Below are 24,706 nucleotides of genomic sequence, written 5' to 3' on the forward strand. Positions count from 1 at the left end.
TGGGACACATTTTAATTAATAGAAGATAATTCATATACCGTATCAAAGTGCATTATAAGATTTGCACTGTATCTGTCCACATGTTTGTCATATTTTATAACATTTCAGTTGGATGCAGGAAGACTGGAATTGTTCAGAAAAGTCTAGCTTTTAAGATGTGGGTAAAGTTCATAGTGAGTCTTTTAAAACATTTAAATAACCAGAAGTATAATCACAACAAGGGACTATGTAAGAAGAATGAATATTGCAAAGGAAGCTTTATAGTCAATGAAAATACAGTACTTTGGATTGGCCAAAATGCACAGTACACATGAAATCAAGGTCATGTACTTTACTTATTGACCATGTGGCTACAGTTCAAAAGGTCACTGTTCCAACAGCCGTACCAAGTAATCTTCCAAATTGCTTTTAAATAAAGTTCTTAAATTGTAGCAATGAACAAAAAGACAAGATACACTTAAACAATACTGCAGTTTATCAAAAGACACATAAGAAATTTCAACTCATGTCTTTGAGTTATAAAAATCAACATTTGGCTAAGTTATAAACATGTTTATAATGCAATTATTTGCATAATTCTAATAATGGTAATGATGGCTATAAGATCAGAATAGGTTAAAAAAAAAACCACTAAAAACATAAAAATACATAGCCCAATATTTACCTGTAGAATATGTTCATTTATGACTAAATTTCAGCATTTACTATATTGCCACCACTCTAATTTTAAAAATCACACCCAAAGGGTAAGGCAAAACTAGCTAGCAACTGGCATATTTGTGAAAATGTCCTTAATCTGTTGATGTAGCAAACAAATTTCAACTGTGCTATGCAAAAGAAGAGACGATAGTCTGCTTTGCAATGAACTTTAAAGTTCAATCGCACACAGGCAACATGCTATATATGAAAAAATTACTAACTGAACTACAGGTATTAAATACTGAAAAAAGTTAACAGTTTATTATAATTTACTTTATTTAACAATCTAGGAAGTTCGCAGCCATCAGCAGTTCCAGTGCAATTTCAGGTGCAATTGGGAATTCAGGAATCTCCGTGGAGCTGTTAGTGTAGCGAACCTTGTAAGTAAAATACATGCACACTTTTGATAGCACATGTGAAGGGATCTCTCTAAAATTGACTTCATTAGTTTCGTTCTCAGCAAACTGACCTATAAAAGAAAAAAAAAGGCATGTTATGTGCTGACGTGTGTTCCTCCAAAATTCTTATGTGGAAGTCCTTACCCCCCAGCACTTCAAATGTAACTGTATTTGGAGACGGGTGTTTTTTCCCCCCTCCTGTTCAGGAAGCATTTTAAATATGGAATGCTTCACAAATTAGCATTTCATCCTTGCACAGGAGCCATGCTATCGTTCCAATTTTAGTATACGTACTGCCAAAGTGAGCATGGAGACAGGGTCTTTAAAGAGGTAATTAAAGCAAAACAGGAGTTATTAGGATGGGCTCTAATCATGTGACTGGTAGCCTTAGAAGAGGGGATTAGGGCCCGGCCAGAGTGGCTCAGTGGTTGAGCGTTGACCTATGAACCAGGAGATCACAATTCGATTCCTGGTCAGGACACATGCCCGGGTTTCGGGCTCGATCCCCAGTGTGGGGCATGCAGGAGGCAGCCAATCAATGATTCTTTCTCATCACTAACATTTCTATCTCTTTCTCCCTCTCCCCTCCTCTCTGAAATCAATAAAAATATATTAAAAAAAAAGAAAATAAAAAGAGGGGATTAGGTCACAGACACGGAGGGAAGACAATGTGAACACAGAGGGAGAAGGCCATCTCAGAAGAAATCAATGCTGCTGACACCATGATCTTGAATTTCTACCCTCTAGGACAGTGGTCGGCAAACTGCGGCTTGCGAGCCACATGCGGCTCGCGAGCCGTGGTTTGCTGCTCTGTTGACTAATGAGTTTGCCGACCACTGCTCTAGGACCATGCAAAATAAATTTCTGTTGTTTACATCACCCAGTCTATGGTACCTTTTAAAATTTTTATTTATTGATTTTAGAGAGAGAAAGGGAGAGGGAGAAAAACATCAATGTGAGAATGCAACATGGATCAGCTGCCTCCTGCATGGTCCCCTATCAAGGATGAAGCCTAAAACACTAGCATGTGCCCTGACTGGGAATCAAACTGGCAATCTCTCAGTGCAGCCACACCAGCTGAGCCACACAGGCCAGGGTGGGTCTATGGCAGCCCTAGCAAAGTATTATGACATTAAATAAATCCAACTAGCATCAAGCAAGTATCTAACTCTGACTTTTGAGTATAAACATAAAAAGATCTTTATTAAGATAGCATTTGAGATTCATCAAGACTGAATTTTAAAATTGTGATTCTCTTCTGGAAGTCTGGACACCTTGGAGCTTTTCCAAAGAATCTTGATGTTGGGATTACTGAAGGGTAAGTAGGAATCAAGTCTTCATGGACCATTAGGAGCCCTGTGCTATATTGAATTGCCATGTAAAAATAAATAGGTGACATACTATTTTAAAAACCTTTTCAGGAAAGAAAATGTACTGTTTTCCCCTTTAGTTTTAAAAAATAAAATCACATTAATGAGATCTTATTTAATAACTCTTAAGAAACAATTTGTAGTGATCTCTCAAAATTTCTTTAGTCATATAAAGAAATTTATCATTTAGCTTTTATTATAGGGATAAAATATATTCTTAGCCCAGGCCAGTGTGGCTCAGTTGACTGAGTGTCGCCTGTGCACTAAAAGGTCATCGGTTTGATTCCCGGTCAGGGCACACACCTAGGTTTTGGGTTCGATCCTGTTGGAGTGCGTACGGGAGGCAATAGGTCCATGTTTCTCTTTCACTTCGACAATTCTCTCTCTCTCCCCCCCATCCTCTCTAAAATCAATAAATACATATTAAAAAAAATAACAACAACCAAAAATATTTTCTTAGCAGTCAAGCACTAGCACTAGCACTATGACCTAAATACAAAAGGCAGAAAAAATATACTTTCTGAGAATGTAGTATTTTTAAAGGATTTCTAATTGCATGTTAGTTGGGAGGTGGGAAGAAAGAAGAGCAGGATTCAGCAAAATAATTCATAGCTATAGGTAACTTGGTTTGCCAATAATAAAAACGTTTCTTTCTTGAATATATGTATGAAACATTACCAATAGGCCCTTATTTGAGACTAGACAAACATTTAGTGTGTTTTTTTGAGGTGAAATTCACATCACAAACTTAACCATTTAAAGAAAGTGTACAATTCAGTTTACATTCACAATTTTGTGTAAGCACCCTATCTTGTTTCAAAACATTTTTTATCAACCCCAAATATAATCCTGTAACCTTTAAGCAATTACTCCCCATTTCCCTACCCCAACCTCTATTTTCTATCACACCAATCTACTTTCTATCTTTATGGATTTATCTACTCTAGATATTTCATACAAATGGAATTAAAAAATATGCGACTTTGTCCCGGGTCCGGGTGAGGCCGCGGGCCCCTGGATCCGGGTGAGCCTGGGTCCCGGGTCCGGGTGAGGCCGCGGGCCCCTGGATCCGGGTGAGCCTGGGTCCCGGGTCCGGGTGAGGCCGCGGGCCCCTGGATCCGGGTGAGCCTGGGTCCCGGGTCCGGGTGAGGCCGCGGGCCCCTGGATCCGGGTGAGCCTGGGTCCCGGGTCCGGGTGAGGCCGCGGGCCCCTGGATCCGGGTGAGCCTGGGTCCCGGGTCCGGGTGAGGCCGCGGGCCCCTGGATCCGGGTGAGCCTGGCCCCGGGTCCGGGTGAGGCCGCGGGCCCCTGGATCCGGGTGAGCCTGGCCCCGGGTCCGGGTGAGGCCGTGGGCCCCTGGATCCGGGTGAGCCTGGCCCCGGGTCCGGGTGAGGCCGTGGGCCCCTGGATCCGGGTGAAGCCGTGCCCCTGGGTCCGGCCGAGAACAAACCAGAGGGAGTCGGACCTGCATTACCACCATTTGTCCACCATCCAGAGCTGAGGGGTCAGTGCCAACATGTACTCATAAGGAACTGGTGGACATTGATATTGGGTCTCAAAAGAACGGTTGGTCCAGAAAGAAACTCACTAGAGACTGATTCATTTGCCTGTCAGCATAACTATTATTGCTCGTCGCACATTCAATTCTTATAAATATATCTCTAGAGACACATGATTTCACTCATCTAGGGGAAATGATGAACAACATGGACTGATGAACAAGAACAGAACCAGAAACAAGGAGGCATCGATTGGACTGTCGGGCCTCAGAGGGAGGATAGGGGAGGGTGGGGGGAGAAGGGAGAGATCAACCAAAGGTCTTGTGTGCATGCATAAGAGCCTAACCAATGGTTAAGTTCAACAGGGGGTTGGGGCATCCATGGGGAGGGGTGTGGGATGGGAATGGGGGGATGAGGACAAATATGTGACACCTTAATCAATAAAGAAATTTAAAAAAACAAACAAAACAAAACAAAACAAAAACAAAATATGCGACCTTTTGTGACTGGCTTCTTTCACTTATCATAATGTTTAGAAGGTGCATCCATGTTATGGCATGTATCAGCACTCCATTCCTCTTTATGCAAACATTAGTTTTGGGCTGAAAGTTTGATCTTCAAGATAAAGCTCTTCTTATTAAAGTAAAGGAGTCAAGCTTACAACAAGCAAAATTCCTCTAATTTTAATTTTTAAAATTTTCTTGACATTTGTGATCTCCCCCCCAAAGTACATCCTAGCTCTGTCCAACAGAAGTCTAAAGCAATTCAAGCCAGGAGCAACGATTCCTGCTAGTGCACAGACTGGGGTCCCTAACTATCATTTCTCATTAGAAGAAATAGGGGCTCTTGGAAAAATGGCCATTCTCAGGATTAACGGAATAACATGCAAAATGAGCCTGAGAAATCTCAGTATTACAGAAAGTAGTAGCTATCCAAGACCAATGGAGCCATATCAAAAGGACACAGAAACCAATATGACGTGGGTCCTTCTGTCATAAAAATGGAGTGCTTGAGCACCAATAAGAATGACTGCCAGATGTAAAAGTACTATATATATAAAGTCAGGAGCTGATAATGATATGCAAAAACAAAAAACAAAGCCCCCAACACTCTTTGCTATTGGAGGATGCTGGAGAAGCAATTCATTACACTGCAAAATTATAAAGGGGAAAAAAATTAGGCATTTAACCTTTTCTTTCCTGTACAGACTGTATTTCAGAATAACCAGTTCTTTAAAAGAGAATTCTAACTAATAAATGCAGAAGAAACTACACAATTAGGAAATCACTGTTTTGTAATTTCAAATGAAGTATATATCTCAGCAATAATCACAATAAATGCTAAAACCATTATATGAAAGTCTGACTGGGGGGGCCTGTTCATGGATGAATTAGATTGATAACCCTAGAACCACTAATCAATCTTGACATTGCTAAAAGATGTGTTACAATAGGATACAATAGTGCTACCTATGAAGTATTCTTGCCCAGTAAAATGAACCAGATTCTAAGCAAGCCTCTGATGTTCTAATTATGAGTTTACAAGCTGAAACAGTAAGTCTAATCAGGATGTGGACATTATATAAATAACCTTGTTTCTTTGTAAAACTGATGGTCTGGAACAAAGGGGGACTATAAAGATTTTATGAGGGAAATGACAATGTCAGGGATTTGCTTGAAATACTCTTTAAAAAGTGAGAATAAGAGTTGAAACAAGATTGGCAAAATGTTGGTAAACTACTGACGCTGTGTACATGGAAGTGTATTAGTCTCTACTTCCATGTAGTTTTTAAGTTTCCATAGTAAAAAAATATAGAAAGGGAATTCCAAGGGACCCCAAATAGCCAAAACAATCTTGAAAAAAAGTTAGAGGCCTCACCTTTCTCAATTTCAAAACTTACTACAGTAAATCAAAACAGTCTGGTACTAGCCCTGAGCATGGTTAGAGCATTGGCCCCTGCACCGAAGGGTCAAGGGCGCGTACCTGAGTTGTAGGTTTGCTCCCTGCCCTCGGTTGGGCGCATGTGGGAGGCAATCAATCAATGTGTCTCTCTCACATCGATGTTTTCCTTTCTCCCCCCTCCCTCCCTTCCACTCTCTTTGAAAAGCAATGGAAAAAATATCCTCAGGTAAGGATTAGCAACAACCCCCCGAACCCCCCAAAAAACAGTTTGGTACTGAGATAAGGACAGATATATAGCACAATGGAAGAGAATTAAGAGTCCAGAAATTAAGAGTCCCGCACATCTGTGATCAACTGATTCTCAACAAGGGTGCCAAGACCATTCAATAGGGTAAAGAATAGTCTCTCTTGCCCTAGTCGGTTTGGATCAATGGATAGAGGCAGCCGATCAATTATTCTCTCATCACTGATTTTTTTCTCTCTCTCTCTCCCTCTTTCTTCCTCTCTAAAATTAATAAAAACATATTAAAAAAAAAGAATAGTCTCTTCAACAAATGGTCCTGGTACATCCACATGCAAAAGATAAAATTAAATTATTACCTCATGTCATGCACAAAAATTAACTTAAAATAAAAAAACCTAATTACAAGAGCTAAAACCACAGAACTCTTGTAAGAAAACATAGGGGTAAATCTTCATGACACTGGATTTGGCAATGGGTTTTTAGACAGGCCTCCAAAAACAGCAATGGGATAAGAGATAAATTGGGCTTCATCAACATAAAAAACTTTTGTTCATCAAAAGATACAACTAAGGACCGGCTAGCGTGGTTCAGTGGTTGAGCGTCAATCTACGAACCAGGAGGTCACGGTTTGATTCCCAGTCAGGGCACGGGCCTGGGTTGTGGGCTAGATCCCCAGTGTGGGGCGTGCAGGAGGCAGCTGATCAATGATTCTCTATCATCATTGAGGATTCTATATCTCTCTCCCTCTCTGAAATCAACAAAAATATATTTAAAGCCCTAGCTGGTTTGGCTCCATGGATAGAGCATTGGCCTGTGGACTGAAGGGTCCTGGGTTGGATTCCGGTCAGGGGCACATGCCTGGGTTGCAGGCTTGTTCCCTGGTGGTGGTGGTGGTGGGGCGTGTGCAGGAGGCAGCCAATCAATGATTCTCATCATTGATGTCTTTCTCTCTCCCTTCCTCTCTGAAATCAATAAAAAAAATACATTAAAAAAAAGTATTTCTAAGAAAACATGTATTTTTTTTTAAAGAAAAGAATAAAAGATACTACTAAGAAAAAGACAACCTACAGAATGGGAGAAAATATTAAATCATGTATCTGATAAGAATCTAGTGTCCAAAATTTATAAAGAACTCTTACAACTCAACAACAGAAAAGACAAACAACCCAATTAAAAAGTCGGCAACAGACTTGAAGAGACATTTCTCCAGAGGATACACAAATAACCAGCAAGCACATGAAGAGATAGTCAACATCATTAGTCACTAGGGAAATGCTAATCAAAACCACAATGACACACTACTGGTACCCATTAGGATGGCTAGAATAAAAAAATTGCAAATGAAGTGTCAGTGAGGATGTGGAGAAAACCACATAAGGAACCCTCATACACTGCTGGTAGGAATGTAAAGTGGTTTAGCCACTGTGCAAAGTTTGGCATTTCCTCCAAAAGTTAAACATAGAAGTCACCATATGTTCCAGAAATTCCAAACCCCAAGAAAAATTACCTCAGAGAAAATGTTAAGAATAGATATTTGGAGGTGGTACCTTCTATAGATAAAGTTTAGAAGCAGGAGCACAAATCACCAGAGGCCTATGTAGAAGAAGCTGACCATGGAAACTAACCTAGGAAAACGATCCTTCCTATTTCCAAGTAACCAACTGGCTCTTATTGAAACGAGGGTAACTAATTAAAAATAGGGTATGGCAGAAACCAACTTTTCCCCAATGCAACATAATCATGCGGTGTTCAAATAGTTAATGTCTCTTTTAAATGTTATGAGTCATTTAAAACATTCATCAAACATTAGAAGTGAAGATATATGAAGAGAAAATAAAGAAAATGTTCCTACCTGGGCCACTCAACATGGCTTTTATTGTTCCTGATGTTAATGCATGTTCTCTTTTTACAATAAATTCATGACCATCTGAAGATATCAATTTGACATACATGGCATCAGGGCCTTCACAGCCACCATAGGTTTTCTCTTCTCCATCTAAATAAAGTAGTAAGATGACTTTTGAATCACAAAATTTATGAACAATAAACAGGTTTACCAAGGTTAATATTTGAGGAACTCAGACCAGAAAGATTTCTCGTGGGTAATAGCTACCAAGATTTTAAAGATTTTAAGCTTCTTGTTTATTATCCTCTACACATTTTCCAATGTCACAATAACTACATTCCAGGATGTTACTTTGGGTGAAAATTTACCACTATTTTTCAAGGAAGTATTAATAATATTTTTGTGAACACAGCAGCAAATTCAAATTTGAAGACTAAAACAAAATATTCATATAGTAAAATTTTAGCCCTGGCTGGTGTGGCTCAGTTGGTTGTGCGTCGTCCCATGCACTGGGGACTCCATCCCCAGTAGGGGGCATGTAGGAGGCAGCCGATAGATGTGCTCTCACATTGATGTTTCTCTTTCTCCCACCTCCCCTCCTCTATTTCTAAAAATCAATTTTAAAAAAGGTAAAACTTTAATTCTATCACCTGAAATACTTATCTTAAAAATGAAATGCATAGTGTGCTAATGAATGAATGAATGTTTATATGCCATGTGAGCTCAACTGCTGACAAGCCCAAATTCTAAATGTTAGGGCTTCCTTTACTTAGGATTTTATTCTTGATCCACGAAAATAATTATCAAAATATTTTATTGCTCAGTTTAAATTATTACACAATGAAAGTAATAAATACAGACAAATTCAATCTTTAAACACTGAAAGTAGAGGTGAGGAGATAAGAGTGTGTAGATGTCACTTGCTATCATCTACCCCCACTGACGCCATACTGGCTTCAGCACAGTGGCTGGATAAATATAACTTTCTGGGAAGTATATATATTTACATATTCCTTTAATATCTTTCTCACATATATAACTCTCACATTATTATACTGACAGAATTTTAATATTTATGGTTACCAATACCTGAAAGTTTCTTATGGCTTATTCTAACAATTTAGGGAGCCCTAGAGAGAAGTACATAGGATGAGGCTGAAGTAATGTTCAGGTACTAACACACATTTATTCATTTATTTCTTTTTTTTACTCAGGTGAGGATATTTTTTCTTAGAGAGTGGAAGGAAGGAGGGGAGGGAGGGAGGGAGGGAGGGAGGGAGAGAGAAAGAGAAAGAGAGAGAAAGAGAAAGAGAGAGAGAGAGAGAGAGAGAGAGAGAGAGAGAGAGAGAGGGAAAAAAGTATCAATGTGAGACACAATGACTGGTTGCCTCCCGAACACACCTGGCCCCGGCCAGGGCTGGGGATTGAACCTGTAACCTTTGGATGAGGGCCAATGCTCTAACCACTGAACATACCAACCAGGGCCACTCATTTATTTCTTAATAGTTAATTTAGAAATCCCTAAAATTAGCATTAATAAATATCAAAATCACTTATGTACTACTGCTGCCCAAAGTGTTTACTCTGAATATAATAGGAGAAAACACTGAGACAAATCTAAATTTAAAAATGCCTTGGAAGATTTCACTCCTCACCCCAGGATAGCCAGGTAGGGAACTGTTTAAAGGAGACTAGAGGAGGGGGCTAACGGGAGTGAAATAGGAGACATCTGTAATACTATCAACAATAAAAACATATATGTATTAAAAAATTAAAAAGGAGACTAAATAGACAAATTAATGCAATAAGTGTTTCCTGATTAGATTCTGGATTTAAAATAATAAACCTGTTATAAAGAACACTATTGAAACAACTGAAAAACTTTGAATATGAACTGAACACATGCTGATGTATTTAGGTGTGTACAACTAAATCTTAAATGATAGATAAGGAAGCATTTTTATGTTTATGTGTGTATGTACTTATGTATATATGTATATATAAACACCCACACACACACAGAGAAAGCAAATGTGGCAAAACAGTAAAAACTGGTAAAGGCTAGGTGGTGTATTATTCTTACAATTTTTCATAACAAAAGGCTGGGGGACTCGTAAAGATGCAAGTAACTTCTAAGTTATGGACTATCTAAGCATACAGGTTCTCAGCAGTTTTGCCAATTTCTGAGAACAAAAATACAAATAATTATCAATTATTTAAATTTATACTTCTAGTATTTTTTTGCAAGCTAAACCATTTTATGTCTGTTGGAAAAGTTTCTAATATCTTAAGGTAAATTACTAGGAATCACAAATTTTATTGGGTACAACAACGGTACTGATCTGTCTTTCAAGATTGTACAGTAAACATAGGTCGTTGAATTAAACAACTACTTTGACCACTTTCTAACTTGCATTTGCATTCACTGACATTGAAGGCCTATCTTTGAGTGGGAAAACCAGCTTCTACTAGTTGAAATACCCGTTATTTTCTTATGAAACTTACCCATTATGTCCTTATGAAATTCTACTTCGCTTCCACAGGAAGTTTAGTAGTTTCCTGAAAATATAACAAAGCCATATTAAGACATGTTTTTCACCATTATTTAATATGTCCTTGGTGTTACAAGTTTAAGGACTCTCTCTTTCTCTCTGCTAAGCAGGAATTTTCTAGCCACCACACTGTGGAACAGTATCAAGTTTCTGAACATCTGAGAAAAGATGATCACCTCCGGGACAATAAAGTCGAAATACGGACTTGTTTCTTTCTTTCTTTTTTTTCCTTTAAGGCAACTATTCTGAAAGATTTAAAAATACAGATGCTATTCATTAGGACCTAAACTGAACTTGAAAGAGATCCTTGGCCTTAATCATCTTCATATATATATTACATCTACTTGATTCTGGTAGACACTAAAATATTTGCTGAATGAATGACAACACGATAAATCCAAGGACATGAAGCAGCTTTCATGAGAAGAAAAAAGGTAAAGCTTGCTCGCTTCTTATGTAAATGTTCACATCTATATCTGTTTTATCCCTTCTGCATATAGGCTGCCAAAAATCTGTAATTTAACAGAAGAGTGGTAAAAATTTATACTTTTTTGAGAAATCTTAAATTTTACAAATGGTGATTGCTAAATAAAAAGGGCTCATGTTTTCAGTAATTTGTATTTTAACAGCATTGCTTCAAAGAAGGATTTTATTAATACCAGTATTATTTTTATGTGACTATTAGGAAAACAGCATATCCTCATTATCCTTTCCTCTAAGAAATTTCTGGCTAATACTTTAATTCTAGCCTTAAGGGGAGGGTCAAGAAAATAAGTCACATTTTAGAGCAAGAAAGAAACTTGGAGATAACTTATGTCATCCTCACCTTAAAAAACGGTTACCCTGCTGTATAGAGAGGATAAATGACTCGTTCCAGGTAAAGATGGAGTAAAGCAGAAATCACCTGTTAGAACACTGGCTAAGCACGGAGGGAGATATTTAAAGTACCGTTTCTAATGGAGGCAATGTAGCATTACTACCAAGAATTTGAGGGCCTGGTAAGTGGTAAACATTGCATTAAATATCATATATACATTGTCTTATTTTAAACCAACATTTTCACAAAAGAATTATTGTTCCCATTTTAAAGACGAGGAAACACTCAGAGGCTGCTACTTGCTCAAGGATTCTACAGCTTCAGTGGCAGCCTCAGGATTTAAACCTAGGTAGGCAGGCTCAAGAGCCCACACTCCCTTCCACTATTCCATACTGCCATGGTAAAGCATGATGGCTCCAGTTAAAACAGCCACTACTGCTGAGAGCTGTGCTGCATTCTCTAAATTAAAATACAGTACTATGTCATTTTATTATAATAATAGTAGACAATTAAAAATTAGTCATTATTTTCTTCTGTTCATACTGCTTTGTAATCATTCTCCTAAAAAACAAACAAACAAAAAATATAAAAAAGGACAAAATGCTAGAAAAGCTAGACCAAGAATTTCAAGTGCTAACTTTGCTATCTGGAAAATTTTCAGAGAAAAATATCTAGAATGTTTACTTAACTAGCAATAGCTAGGCAACCATGTAAAGTGACATCATAGAAGCCCTTTGGGTAGCAACAGTTTCTCCAGACTTCTTAATATAGTAAATAAATTCCAGCATTTATACAAGGGTTAAAGGGGGAGGAAGGCTCCCTATCACTAACAAATAAAGGAGTATATCAACAATAAGAATTATGAGCAAATCTTAATTCTTAGCTAGGAGCTAAAAATATTTGAAGTGTGAGGAAATTTTGACTTACACCAGAAATTACCTATAGAGAATTACCTGATAAACATGTTTTGCTCAATGGTTGGGCAATCCCCTTTTTGTTATTACACATTTATTGTGAGGTCTATTTTTTGGTATAGTTTCTATTATGAATGGGGTCCTTTTCCCTATTATACTTTTGGAAAGGCTATTGCTGGTGTTTTAAAGAAAAGCGTCTAAATTCATTCAGTTGATCTTGTATCCATCTTTGCAGAACTGTCCTAATAGTTCTAATAGTTTTTCAGTTAATTTGCTTGGATTATTTAAGTAGTAATTTAAATATTATAGCAACAGCTGTTATTTATTAAACAGCTGATATTAAATCTACTGTTTATATATTTTTTCCTTTTTCTTTTTTACATTGGATATTTACTTGGAAAAATGTTAGATGTCTGTCTGCTATCACTCTCAAAATAAACTGCAGGTTAAAGTACCAAATGTAAAAACACCACGCTGGAAAAATAGCTGAAAAAACAAAAACAAATGGTTCACAGATGTGTGAAAAAATGCTCCATCTTCATGGTAAGCAGTAAAATGCAAACTTAAATATTCAAACTTGCTAAGTATGAGTGTTGAGGGGAGGGGAAATGGGTGATACCAAATAAATGACACACTAGTTTTGGAAGACAGCAGCAGAATCGTCCATCAGGAGGGTAGCAATTCTTCCCGGTATCTACTTTAGAGAAACCCAGCATCCTGTGTATAGGCTCTTTATTATAATACTAGAGGCCTGACACACAAAATTCATGCGTGGGTACGGTCCCTAGGCCTGGCCTGCGATCAGGGCCATCTTCCCCGGCTGCCCGCAGGGGGCTCCGTCCCCAACCAAACCTGGTTCCCTGTTCGCCATCTGGTGATCCAAGCCTGCCGGCCTGGGGGAGGGAGGCCTCGGGGAGGGACTGAGAGTATTACATTCCCACCCACTAGTCGACCCCACCCCCGCCGCAGGTTGCCCTCGGTGTGGGGCGACCGGCGGGGCGGGGCCTTGGCCTGGGGCTGCCCGTGTCCCCCGCCACCCATTCCTGGTTCCCTTTTGCCATTGGGTGATGGGAGCCTGCCGGTAGGGGAAAGGTACCAAAAGGTGGTCAGTGCGCTTCATCAAGTGGCTGATCTGGTTATTCCACTGTTAGGGTCAATTTGCATAGGATAGGATGTGTACAAAGGAAAAACTGAAAATACCCTTACAGGTTCACCAATTAAGGAATGAGCTAAATAAAAACAGTGTATCTATACTTATAAAATACTAGAGGGCCGGTGTATGAAAGTTAGTGTATTCTGGGGCTCCCTCAGCCCAGCCTGTGCTCTCTCCCAGCCTGCGACCCCTTGGGGGATGCCCACCTGCCGGCTTAGGTCGCTCCCTGGGGGATCGTGCCTAAGCTGGCAGTCAGACATCCCTCTGGCAGCCCAGGAGCCCTCGGGGAATGTCCGACTGACAGCTTAAGCTGCAGCTGGATAGCCTTACCATTGCCATGGAGGTGGGAGAGGCTCCTGCCACCACTGCCGTGCTTGCAGCAGTCAGCCTGGCTTGTGGCTGAGCAGTGCTCCCTCTGTGGGAGCGCACTGACCACCAGGGGCCAGCTCCTTCATTGAGTGTCTGCCCCCCTGGTGGTCAGTGCACGTCATAGTGACCGGTAATTATATAGGATTATGGGATAATAAAAAGGAAAAAGTTTAATCTATATTTGTAATGTCATAGAAATACCAAGAAAAACTTTTAAAAAATCTTATCTATCAATTACAGTTTACATTCATTATTATTATTAAACCCTCATCCAAGGACTTGCTGTGAGAGAGAGAGAGAGAGAGAGAGAGAGAGAGATAGATAGATGTAGGAGAAAAACATCAATTGGTTGCGATCCCTGACTGGGACTGAACCAACAACCTTTCAGTGCACAGGACAAAGCTCAACCAACTGAGCAACTCTGGCCAGGCTCAACATTATTTTGTACTAGAGGCCCAATGCACAAAATTCGTGCACAGATGGGGTCCCTAGGCCTAGCCAGTGAGGAGGTGATGGTAGCCAGGCCAGGTGTGGAAGGAATGGATGCCAGATGCTGATGCCACCATCATCGGCGCCCTGGCATTGCGTGGTTCCCTGCCTCCCCCTTCCTCCTTCCCTCACTGCCACTGCTGTAGGCAGCCAACTGATCGGGGCCTGCTGGCTGGGGGGAGGGACAGGGCATGGGACGTTGGTTGCCGGCCCCAAGGAGGGAGCCGGCCCTTGGCTCCTCTGGGAAAGGGGCCATGTCTGCTGCCATCCACCTCTGGTTCCCTGTCAGGAGAGGAGGCGATGGTCGCTGGGCTGGGCTTGGAAAGAATGAACACTGGATGCCGACGCTGCCATCATCAGCACTCCGCAACCACGTGCTTCCCCGCCTCCCCCCCGCCCCCCTTCCCTCGCTGCTGCGCCGCCACTGCTGCGGGTGGGTGGCAGGCCAATTGGGGCCTGCCGGCCGGGGGACGGACCGCGGGAGATTGGCTTGGGAGCGAACTGACCACCAAGGGACAGCTCCTGCATTGAGCGTCTGCCGCCTGGTGGTCAACACGCGTCATAGCAACCGGTCATTCCAGTCGCTTAGGCTTTTATATATACAGACTAGAGGTCTGGTGCACAAAATTTGTGCACTGGGGGTGTGTGTGTCCCCTCAGTCTGGCCTGTGCCCTCTTGCAGTCTGGGATCCCTCGGCAGACATCCCTCTCACAGTCCAGGACCCCTCGCTCCTTACTGCTCACTGCTCCTTACTGCTGTCACAGAGGCGGGAGAGGCTTCCGCCAATGCCACTGTGCTCGCCAGCCGTGAGCCTGGCTTCTGGCTGAGTGGTGCTCCCCCTATGGGAGCATACTGACCACCAGGGGGCAGCTCCTGTGTTGAACGTCTGCCCCCTGGTGGTCAGTGCGCATCATAGCGACCAGTCGTTCTGCCATAACGGTCACTTAGGCTTTTTTTATATAGATTAGTTTCAGAGATACAGCATAGTAGTTAGACAATCATATACTTTACAAAGTGCTCCTCCTGTATTTCCAGTACCCACCTGGCACCTTGCAGTTATTACAACATTATCAACTACATTTCCTATGCTGTACTTTATTTCCCCATGCCAAGATAAACTGTTTATTTTTTAAAAGCAGATTAGAATGATAAGTACAGTTTGATGCCATTATGTAAAATAAGTGTCTTCTTCTTGCCTATTAATCTCATTTTCTGCAGATAAATGCATAAAAATACATGTTCAAAAGTTTAAATAACTAGAAAACTAAAATTTAAAACTGATTTTTAAAAAGCAACAAATGTGTAGAACCAAGCAGTGCATGAAGGGAACAATGATCAGTCAACTTGATGATTATTAACTACTAGAAGCCCAGTGCATGATTTAATCATGCACGTGTAAGCTGTCTGTCCGCTGGTCGGCAGCTCCGAAGTCCCTGGGCCCCTAGGGCGAGGCGGGGCAGGGGCATGGTCCTCCTGCGGCTGGAGCCCAGGCCAGGGTGCCTTTGCCTCCCGCCCAGGAAGGCTGGGGCCTCCGCCACGTGCTCCTGCGGCCCAACTGCCGCCAGACTCCTCCCCGGGGAGCCGTGCCGCCCGCCCACCGCCCGCTGCCTCCAAACCTCCAAAACGCCGGCTCGGCTCGCTGCCCCAGAGGCCTGTCTGTGCCGCAGCACAGCCATGGCGCAGACGCTGAGCTCGCGTCGCCGCTGGCAACGCGAGCTCAGCGTCCTGCCGGCCCAATCACCACCCCAGCCACCCCGAGTCCCGCCCCCTGTGTCACCCGCTGGCCCAATCATGGGCGTAGCGGAGTGATGGTAATTTAAATATTACCTTTTTATTATGTAAGATGTGTAATATGATTAATTTGGAAAACAAAGTAACTAACACTAACCAAAAATTATCTAATGTTTAGGCCTATTTGAAGAGGCTTGAAAAGGCATCAGAATATCCTGCCTAGAATGAGCTTATGGTGTTAATTCATGTCTCTGAGGATGAGTTAAAATTTTCATTCTGGCCATTCAACTTATGACAATGCTTCTATATTTAACTCTTGGGCAGATAGTCTTAATACTTTCAGCCAACAGTACCCTTTCCCATCTTCTCTTACACGGGGGAATTAATAGCTTTCTTCACTATTAGACACAAATGTTGCACAGCCGCCTTTATTAGTGTGTCTTTTTAGATATATTTGTCACCCTAACTAGCTATGTTTCCATAAGGCAGGGAGGCGCTCTCTTTATGACTCACATGTCCAGTACACAATGGTAATTATGTGGTCATGTTAACAGAGTAAAGCCGTATACAACAATATACCTGCCACAGACATAAATAGTATTATCCTGAGTGTTCCAACAAAAGAGTTATTCAATGGCATTATGCTTTTGACCAAATTCTTTTTATGTTTTTCCTTGATGTTGGCCTTAAAAAACTTGGAACTTTCAGACAACCACAATAAGAATTGTTCTTTCTGGGAACATCTATTTAAGTTTACTGAAATATTTTGGTTTATACTGAGGGAAGCAAGTGACTAAGGAAGGAGACAGTATTCTATCTTTCACAATAGAATTAAGTCAATATGAATTCTAATTCTTTTTAAAAAAATATATATTTGTATTGATTTCAGAGAGGAAGGGAGAAGGGGAGGGAGATAGAAACATCAATGATGAGAATCACCCGGCTGCTTCCTGCATGTCCCCCCCTAGGAATCGAGCCCCCAACCAGGGCAGGTGCCCCGACAGGGAATCAAATCACAACCTCCTGGTTCATAGGTCAACACTCAACCACTGAGCCACACCTGCCAGGCATGAATTCTAAGTTTGAAAGAATTTAATTTTAAAGACTTCAGGGTACAGACACATTTTATTAAATTATGATAACCAAAACATTAATCTCACATTTTTTGCACACTACCATAAATTGTTAATTATAATGCAAGTGTATGAAACATGTATTCCTTCTGTATGTATATGATTTCTGGAATTTCATGTTTCCTAGAACTAATTCAGTATCTTCGCATTTCTATCTTAAGACGCAAGTAGGTTAAGTGATAAGATTTCTGTTTCTTCACTTTCTAAATGAAAAAAAAAAAAAAAAAAGGGCTAAATTTCGTCTTTAAGTTCCCTTCAGCTCTACCATTTCATGACTGAACCCATAGGAAATTCATCCTCTCTCTACTATAAATGCCTGGAACTCCCAATTTCCCATCTTTCTTAAGCAGAGGGGCTCCCACACAGCACAGAACTTTCCGGCTCCAGCCTTGTGTTTCCACTGAGTCTATTTCACCCCTGGAAACTACCTAATCTCCCTGAGAGGATGATCTCCAAATTCCTTTGTTTTGGTTTGAAAAGTATGAGCAAGTATTCGCACTATATAGTATATACTTAAATATAGATTCTTGCATTATAAAATGATTTAAAACATATTTTTTATTGATTTCAGAGAGGAAGGGAGAGGGAAAGAGAGATAGAAACATCAATGAGAGAATCATTGATCAGCTGCCTCCTGCAGGGCTCCTACTGGGGCTCAAGCCTGCAACCTGGGCGTGTGCCTTTGACTGGAATCGAACCTGGGACCCTTCAGTTCGCAGGCCAGACACTCGAGCCACTGAGCCAAACTGGCTAGGGCTCTACAAGGTCAATCTTTACCTTAACAGACCTTATTGTCTTTTTGCATCTAAGATAAGGTATCATTGAAATGTCAGGGTAACTTGTCACTTCCCTTTTTTCTGAACCCCTCAGGGCACAACCAAATGCCCTGGGCCCAGGACAGATATCACAAATTCCTTCATTGTTATTGTTATCCTATCCTGTACCCCACCTAAGTAAAAGAATTAAGTGTTTATCATTTTACTAGAGGCCTGGTGCACAAAATTCGTGCACTTGGAGGGGGGGGTGTGTGCCTCAGCCTGGCCTGTGCCCTCTCGCAGTCCAGGAGCCCTGGGGGGATGTCCGACCAACGGCTTACTGGGCCTAAGCTGTCGGTCGGACATCCTTAGCATTGCCACGGAGGCGGGAGAGGCTCCCACCACTGCCGCTGTGCTCGCCAACAGTGAGCCCAGCTTCTGGCTGAGTAGCACTCCCCCTGTGGGAGTGCACTGACCACCAGGGGGCAGCTCCTGCATTGAGTGTCTGCCCCCTGGTGGTCAGCGTGCATCACAGTGACCGGACATTCCACCATTCGGTCATTTGCATTTTAGCCTTTTATTATGTAGGCTTCTTTATCCAGTTCCAGAGGATCTCCCTCCCCCTCTCTCCCCATCGCTAATCTATCACCAATGGATGTCATATAACCCACCTCCACCTCCTCCTTTGATTGTAAGGTTTAAAAATAGATGAAAAAACTGCCATTCTCTGGAGCATTATCCCAATACATTGAGATTTTGCTTCCCAGCAATTGTCGACAGTTTGGCTCAAATAACTCACAAAAATTCTTTACAGGTTTGAATGTTCTTACTTTAACATGAATAAAAGAAAAAAGAAAAGACAAAACACTATATGTATATATTTAGAATGGTAGATAATTATATGTTTTTTTATATTTATTTGCTCATCCCATGTCTCATTATCCTTATATCCCTAACTCCCTGCCCTCCACCAAACCCAATTTTCTGCCTCGCTCAGGTCTCAACTAAATAGACAACCATTTTGGCTGGTCTTAACCCTTTGCACTCGCTTGCTCTTTTCTCGATTCCTTTATTCTACTTGGGATTTAATGCTAACCGTGTCGAGTCACACTCGACATCCGAGTGCAAAAGGTTAAGTTTAAATTCATGCCCATACCTTAAATAGGAACTTGGCATTGTATTGATCCTAGAAAAATGGCTTTTCTACTCAGAAAATTTACAGCTTCCTCGAAACCTCCAACACCCATCTCCTCCCTGGCCTGACCACTTGTTTCTTCAAGAAAATGTAAATAGCCCTGGTCGGTGTGGCTCAGTAGGTTGGAGTGTCATTCAGTGCACCAAAAGGTGGTGGGTTCGATTCCTGGTCAGGGCACACACCCAGGTTGCATGTTCAATCCCGGTTGGGGTGAGTGTAGGAGGCAACCGATGTTTCTCTCTCCCTCTGTGAAAAAAAAAAAACACAGCAAAAAACGAAAAAAATCACTTCAACTGCCTTATCTTTCCCCCTTCATCCTACCTGCATGTATACACCGTATAATCTGTCTACCCTTCTGTTTCAAAAATTAAATAGAAACCATCCTTCTATCTAAGACTAATCTTTCCACTTGAGCACATCTATCCAGGGCTTGTGGTTATCATTATTTCCAACACATGAAAATGCTGTACATCATCACTACCATCCACTTCTCCTTAACCTAATCTAATCACTTTTGGCCCACTAGTTCATTCAAAGGGCTCTTATCAAATTTCAACTACAGGCAGTCCTTGGGTTACGTTGCCATCTCCCATTTACAGTATTTATAAAAAAAGAAAAGTTCTGTCATTTTGACGTATGTACATATGTGTTTTATGTTTTTTATTAATTTACCACAAGTAAAAGTCAGGAATTGTTATCTTTCTTTAAATTTTTTTTTTTTTTTTTTTACTGTTTCACTTCATTACTGCTGTGTATGTGCTCCACGTGAGTGACGTAGGTGGGTTCTGACGGCGAAAATCGCGTTACATCGCGCCGTAGGAACGGATCTCCGATGTAACCCGAGGACCTACGGTACTTTATTTGATCACATGATCAATATATACTGGAGCAGGGTTTTACAGTTGACTGCTGCCTCCTTCCTGAAACATTTCCTTCCCTTAGTATCACAGATGCCACATTCTTTTCTGTTTCCATCACTGTTGGCTCTTCTGACTAGAGTGCTCCCACACACCTGCCCTCTTCTCCACTAACACTACTCAATGTCCTCCAGTCAGTCCAAAGGTTTAAATATCCCCTATAAAATTTGACTCCCAGATTATCTCCCTCGCCAGATATCCTCCCTGAGAAACAATTATGGAAATCCAACTTGGCTACTGCACATAGTCTGAGCTGTCTACTGGTTATCAAACTCAGTACATCCTTTACAGATCTCTTGATTTATTCCTCAGAAACCAGTGCAACCACCCAAGCCCTCATTTCAGTAAATGGCACTACTGTTCACCCAGATGCTTGGGCAAAACAGCTGACTTCTCAAAAAAGAGAAAAAAATTGGGGGTTCCTAGACACGAAGGCAAGACCCATTTGGCTCCATCTTAAAATTATATTCCAAATCAAATACTTCTCATTAACTTACAATTCTACATCTCTAGTTCAAGCCATCACTTCTCAACTGGACTACTGTTAGGGACAAAAACAGAAGATTGGGGACTAGCTATGGTTATGGGAAATATTAATCATGCTCTGTTAACCATGACTGCCTTGTGTTGGTTAGAGAGAGGACATTCTGACCTGGGAGTCAACCTTGGAACCATTCTCATTCAAGAACTACCTATTAATCATGGAAAGATGAACAACCTTGTTGCCCAAACAGGGAGTCCCACCCCAGCCTGCATAGCCTACTTCCCCATATAATCCTTGTCCTACCCCATATAAGCAGCTGGCTTATGGGGGGCTGCGGAGCAGGTTTTTGTGGATGACCTGCTGCTCTCCCATACTGCCGGCAGTATTGGAATAAGCGCTCATATATGACTCAACCCTATCTGCTTAATTGACTCAAGTAGTGACAGGCAGCAGACCCATTGATTGTCCAGTTACACTGCCACAACAAGCCTCCTTAGGAGTTGGTTTCCTCACGTTTCTCCACTCTGGTCTATTCTCCACCCAGCAACCAGTCATCAAAAGCATAAATCAGATGTTCCTTCCCTGTATAAAATCCTCTCACAGCTTCTCATTACAAACAGAAAAATGAGTATCAAGTTCCATCTTTAGTCCTTGTTAATCACTGTGACCTCATCTCCCATCACTCTTCCTTCACTATACACCAGCCACACTGGCATCCTTAGAATTTTAACAGGTCAAGTTCATTACTTCCTAAGGTCTTTGCTTTTGCAGTTATTGCTATCTTAAAATTTCTTTCCTCACATCCTCCTCATCATTGAGGTCTTCATGCAAAACATCAACTCCTCCGAGGGGTAGATTCTTTGTTCACTTGCCTATCAAAATTAGACACCCTCACCCTAGACACTCTATCTTGTTCTAACTCTGATCTTCCTATATTTTCTTCACATTTATTTATCACCACCTGAAACTGTATTTGCTTACTTATTGTATATACTCTTTCTTAAAAAAAAATTTTTTTTTAATTGACTTCAGAGAGGGAGAGGGAGAGAGAAACAATGATGATAGAGAATCATGGATCATCTGCCTCCTGCACGCCCCCCACTGGGGACTCAGCCCACAACCAAGGCATGTGCCCTGACTGGGAATCCAACCATGACCAGCCGACATCCAACCACTGAGAAACACCAGCGGAATGGGCTGGGCTTTTTCTGATCTTAAGAACAGTAAACATTTAGCACAGGTTAGCTAAAATTCATTAGCACGTATCAGTGTAACTGCAAAGACTTTCAGTTTACTTTTTAGTACTGGAAAATCTGCCAAAAAACCCCAAACAGCATTTTATAAGACATAAACTAATACTACTTTAGAACTTGATATATAAGGCTGATTCTAACTTCTGGTCACTGCCTAATTATATTACAAAACTACCATAAAGTAATGAAACTGGCATACTCGATTTGAGATAAATTTATACACAATACATATTTTTGGAGTGGTAGATAGTAAGTCTCCTACAATACATTTAAAAATTAAGTATGAACCCACTGGCAAGAAACAATAATATCCCCGATGACTGGATCATAGTTGTTGCCTTGCCATTGTTATCTCCAGAATGAATGAATCCACGTGTAAACTGTGATGTTTCAGCATCATGAGTCAGACAATGTAAAGGAGGTTAGAGATTTATCGTTTTAGTCCACTAAAGAGAACAGGAAACAACTACTGGGGGGGATTAAACAGCCAATCTGGCAGTTTGAAAATAACCAGCTATTTCGGTTGTTTTCTACTCTGAAGGCGATGCAGAACAGAAATACTGGCATTAGTGACACGGACTCCACGGCTATAGGTTACGAATGCGGTTTTAGTTTCATGGAAGAAACTCCATGGCCACTGTACTTGACACTAGACACCTCCTTTCGGACAAGACTGGGAGGTAGATGCTCGACAGCCTCACCCCACCGGGTCCGGCCGAGACCGCGCAGTGAGCTGCCCAGAAGGTAAAACTTCCCGCAGCTGGAGAGAGCGGGGGCCCTTCCCTCGGGCTAGGGGCTGCCTCCAAGAACAGGACGAGCCTCCGTGCACACGGGGAACGCCACAACAAAAAGCGACAGAGCTGCCGTGCTCCCGAGGCCACCCGCCCCGCGCTCAGCCCCGAGAAGGCCCCGTCTCCCCGGCCGCCGCCCCACCTTCGCCTTTCCCCGAGCCCACCGAACGGCGCCGGGAGAGGTCCCGCCACCCTCTTCTCCCCTCCCCCAAACCAGGGGCAGAGGAGGCCCCGGCAGGTCGGGAGCTTCCGTTCCTTCCCCGCCCAAATGGGAAGCGGTGGGCAGCGGGGCAGCGAGCGCGCCCGGGACGAGCCTCCTTCGTTCTCCACGCGGACCTGGACCTCCGTTCCCTCCCCAGCCCGCGACTCACTCGTCAGTCCCGCAGCCACCGCAGCCGCCGCGCCAGGTCCCCGCGCACCGCCACAGCCCCCACTCCAGGGCCACCCCCCCACCCCCACAAGCCTGCCGCCGTGGGTTCCGGGGCAGTTGGGGGAATCACTTCCGTCGGCTCACCGACGCTCTGTACGACGCGCGGGAGATTAGTATCCGGCGAGGCGGGGGAGTGTGCGGCCTATTTCCGCCCACAGGAAATGCACAGCGCCCCGCTTCCCTTCTCCCAGGACCACAGTACCCCAGGCTAGTGTAGGGGGGAAACAGCAATCACTGGCAAATCTCAACCCATCTGATACTAGGTCTTCGGATTCCCAGCATGCAGCGGCGATCCGGACCCATTTTCCGCAGGGATAGCGTGCTCAGAGACCTGCACGTGGTCCGAGGCCGCACACTGCATCCTGGGATTTGTAGTTTCTCCGGCGAGTCCGTGGGTGTTTGGGTGAGGCAGCAGTGCGTCCTGGGATTTGTAGTTTCTCACGCTGGCTCTTAAGATTTGGGCAGTTTTAGAGGTTGTCCCTGCCTCTCCTTTAGGGGTACGCCTGGGGGCCGGAGACTGCAGAGGAAAGATCGAAAGGTGGGAGTGTGGTTTCTAAGCTAACAAAATCGTGTTCTTTTTGAGGCCACATCTGTCTTTTGTGTCCTTGGTGCGAAGTTGCAGTGCGAGTTGGAAGAGCATCTCAACTGCTCGCGCAATAGGCTGGCCTCATTTCCTCTCTTCCCGGTACGGTTCAGTGTTTTCCGAAAAGTAAGCACATTTCCCCCCGCCCCCCGCCCCGTCCCCACCCAGCCCCAGGGTGGCTCGGCGCGTCTAGATTCTGAGATCATTCACAGAAATTCCAGGCGTCCGCCACCGGCACTCAATCCTGAGACCGTCTTTGTCACTCCACGCCCCCGCAGCCCCCGCACCCTCTCCTGCTCTCTGGTTCACCTGCTCTCTCTCGACGCGCCTATCCTTTTTATTTGCTTCCTTCGGTCAACATCAGGCACCCTTCCAGGAAGGCTGAAACAGCTCAATATTCACCCTCTGTACAGGACCGTGGCACGAAGGGCCAGGAAGCTCACCACTGCAAGTTGCTCAACTAGGCGCTGTTGTGTAACCATGCCCATAAACGGAAAGAGACGATCCAAAGTTTGTTGACCTAATTAGTGACTTTTGTGGGAAGACATTTTTAGTTAATTTGGCAGATAAAATGTATTGCTTTTTACAGAAAGACTGCCCTGGGTTAACTTATCAAACAAAGCCTTTGCAAACATTGTTAAAGTTCTTTGGTTGCAGTGGTATTCAGAGTTCGGTGGGGAGGAGACGCAACGGGGCGAGAAGAGGAGGCTGTGGGCCCATTTTCAATCAGATCTTTCCTCCTTTTCCTTCTGAAGTGTCCTTTTCTCTCCTATCTTGCCTTTTCCCCTCACTGCATTATGGAATGATAGGATTTTCCAGGTGAGGATACTGAGGCTAGCTAAAGCCAGATTTAAGGCTAGAATCTAGTCCAGGATTTTTTTCTTCTTTTGTGCAAAATTAAATTTAACACTTATTTATGTAATCAATATATTACATGCTTATTATAAAAAATGCAGAAATCGCAGATATTTTGGTTTTTTCCATGAGCTTTTACATAGATCATGCACTTGATTTTTCTGAGGTGTAGCTTGTATTGTTGATAGGAAGCCACTGTCAGGATAGAATATAGAGAGACAGAAGGGTTTCCTGTAGGCAAAGGTGTCAGACATGGGTCCGTTTGGTCTATTAGTTTAATTTGTATGCAGAACATATACAAAAAAGTTAGATAGACTCAGAGGAAGGA

The 24,706-nt window shown here is 42.5% G+C and overlaps 1 protein-coding gene across 1 annotated transcript; it reads right to left on the reverse strand.

Moving 5' to 3' along the window:
- Positions 1 to 452: 452 nt before the first annotated feature.
- Positions 453 to 22,984, reverse strand: ELOC (elongin C). Its single transcript, XM_079796102.1, has 4 exons — positions 22,882 to 22,984; positions 10,463 to 10,516; positions 7,964 to 8,107; positions 453 to 1,168 (listed from the first exon to the last, which is right to left on the reverse strand). The coding sequence occupies exons 2-4, from the start codon at positions 10,464 to 10,466 to the stop codon at positions 978 to 980; spliced, it is 339 nt and encodes a 112-aa protein (XP_079652228.1). The 5' UTR covers positions 10,467 to 10,516; positions 22,882 to 22,984; the 3' UTR covers positions 453 to 977.
- Positions 22,985 to 24,706: the final 1,722 nt, after the last annotated feature.

The sequence above is a fragment of the Cnephaeus nilssonii genome, assembly GCF_951640355.1.
Source record: "Cnephaeus nilssonii genome assembly, chromosome: 18".
Lineage (NCBI taxonomy): Eukaryota > Metazoa > Chordata > Mammalia > Chiroptera > Vespertilionidae > Cnephaeus > Cnephaeus nilssonii.

Bases quoted from the DNA above. Each gene is read 5' to 3' on its own strand.
- ELOC (XM_079796102.1), bottom strand. The intron at 1,169-7,963 runs GTAGGAACATTT...TTTCTTTTATAG, and splicing joins AGCCATGTTGAGTGGCCCAG to GTCAGTTTGCTGAGAACGAA.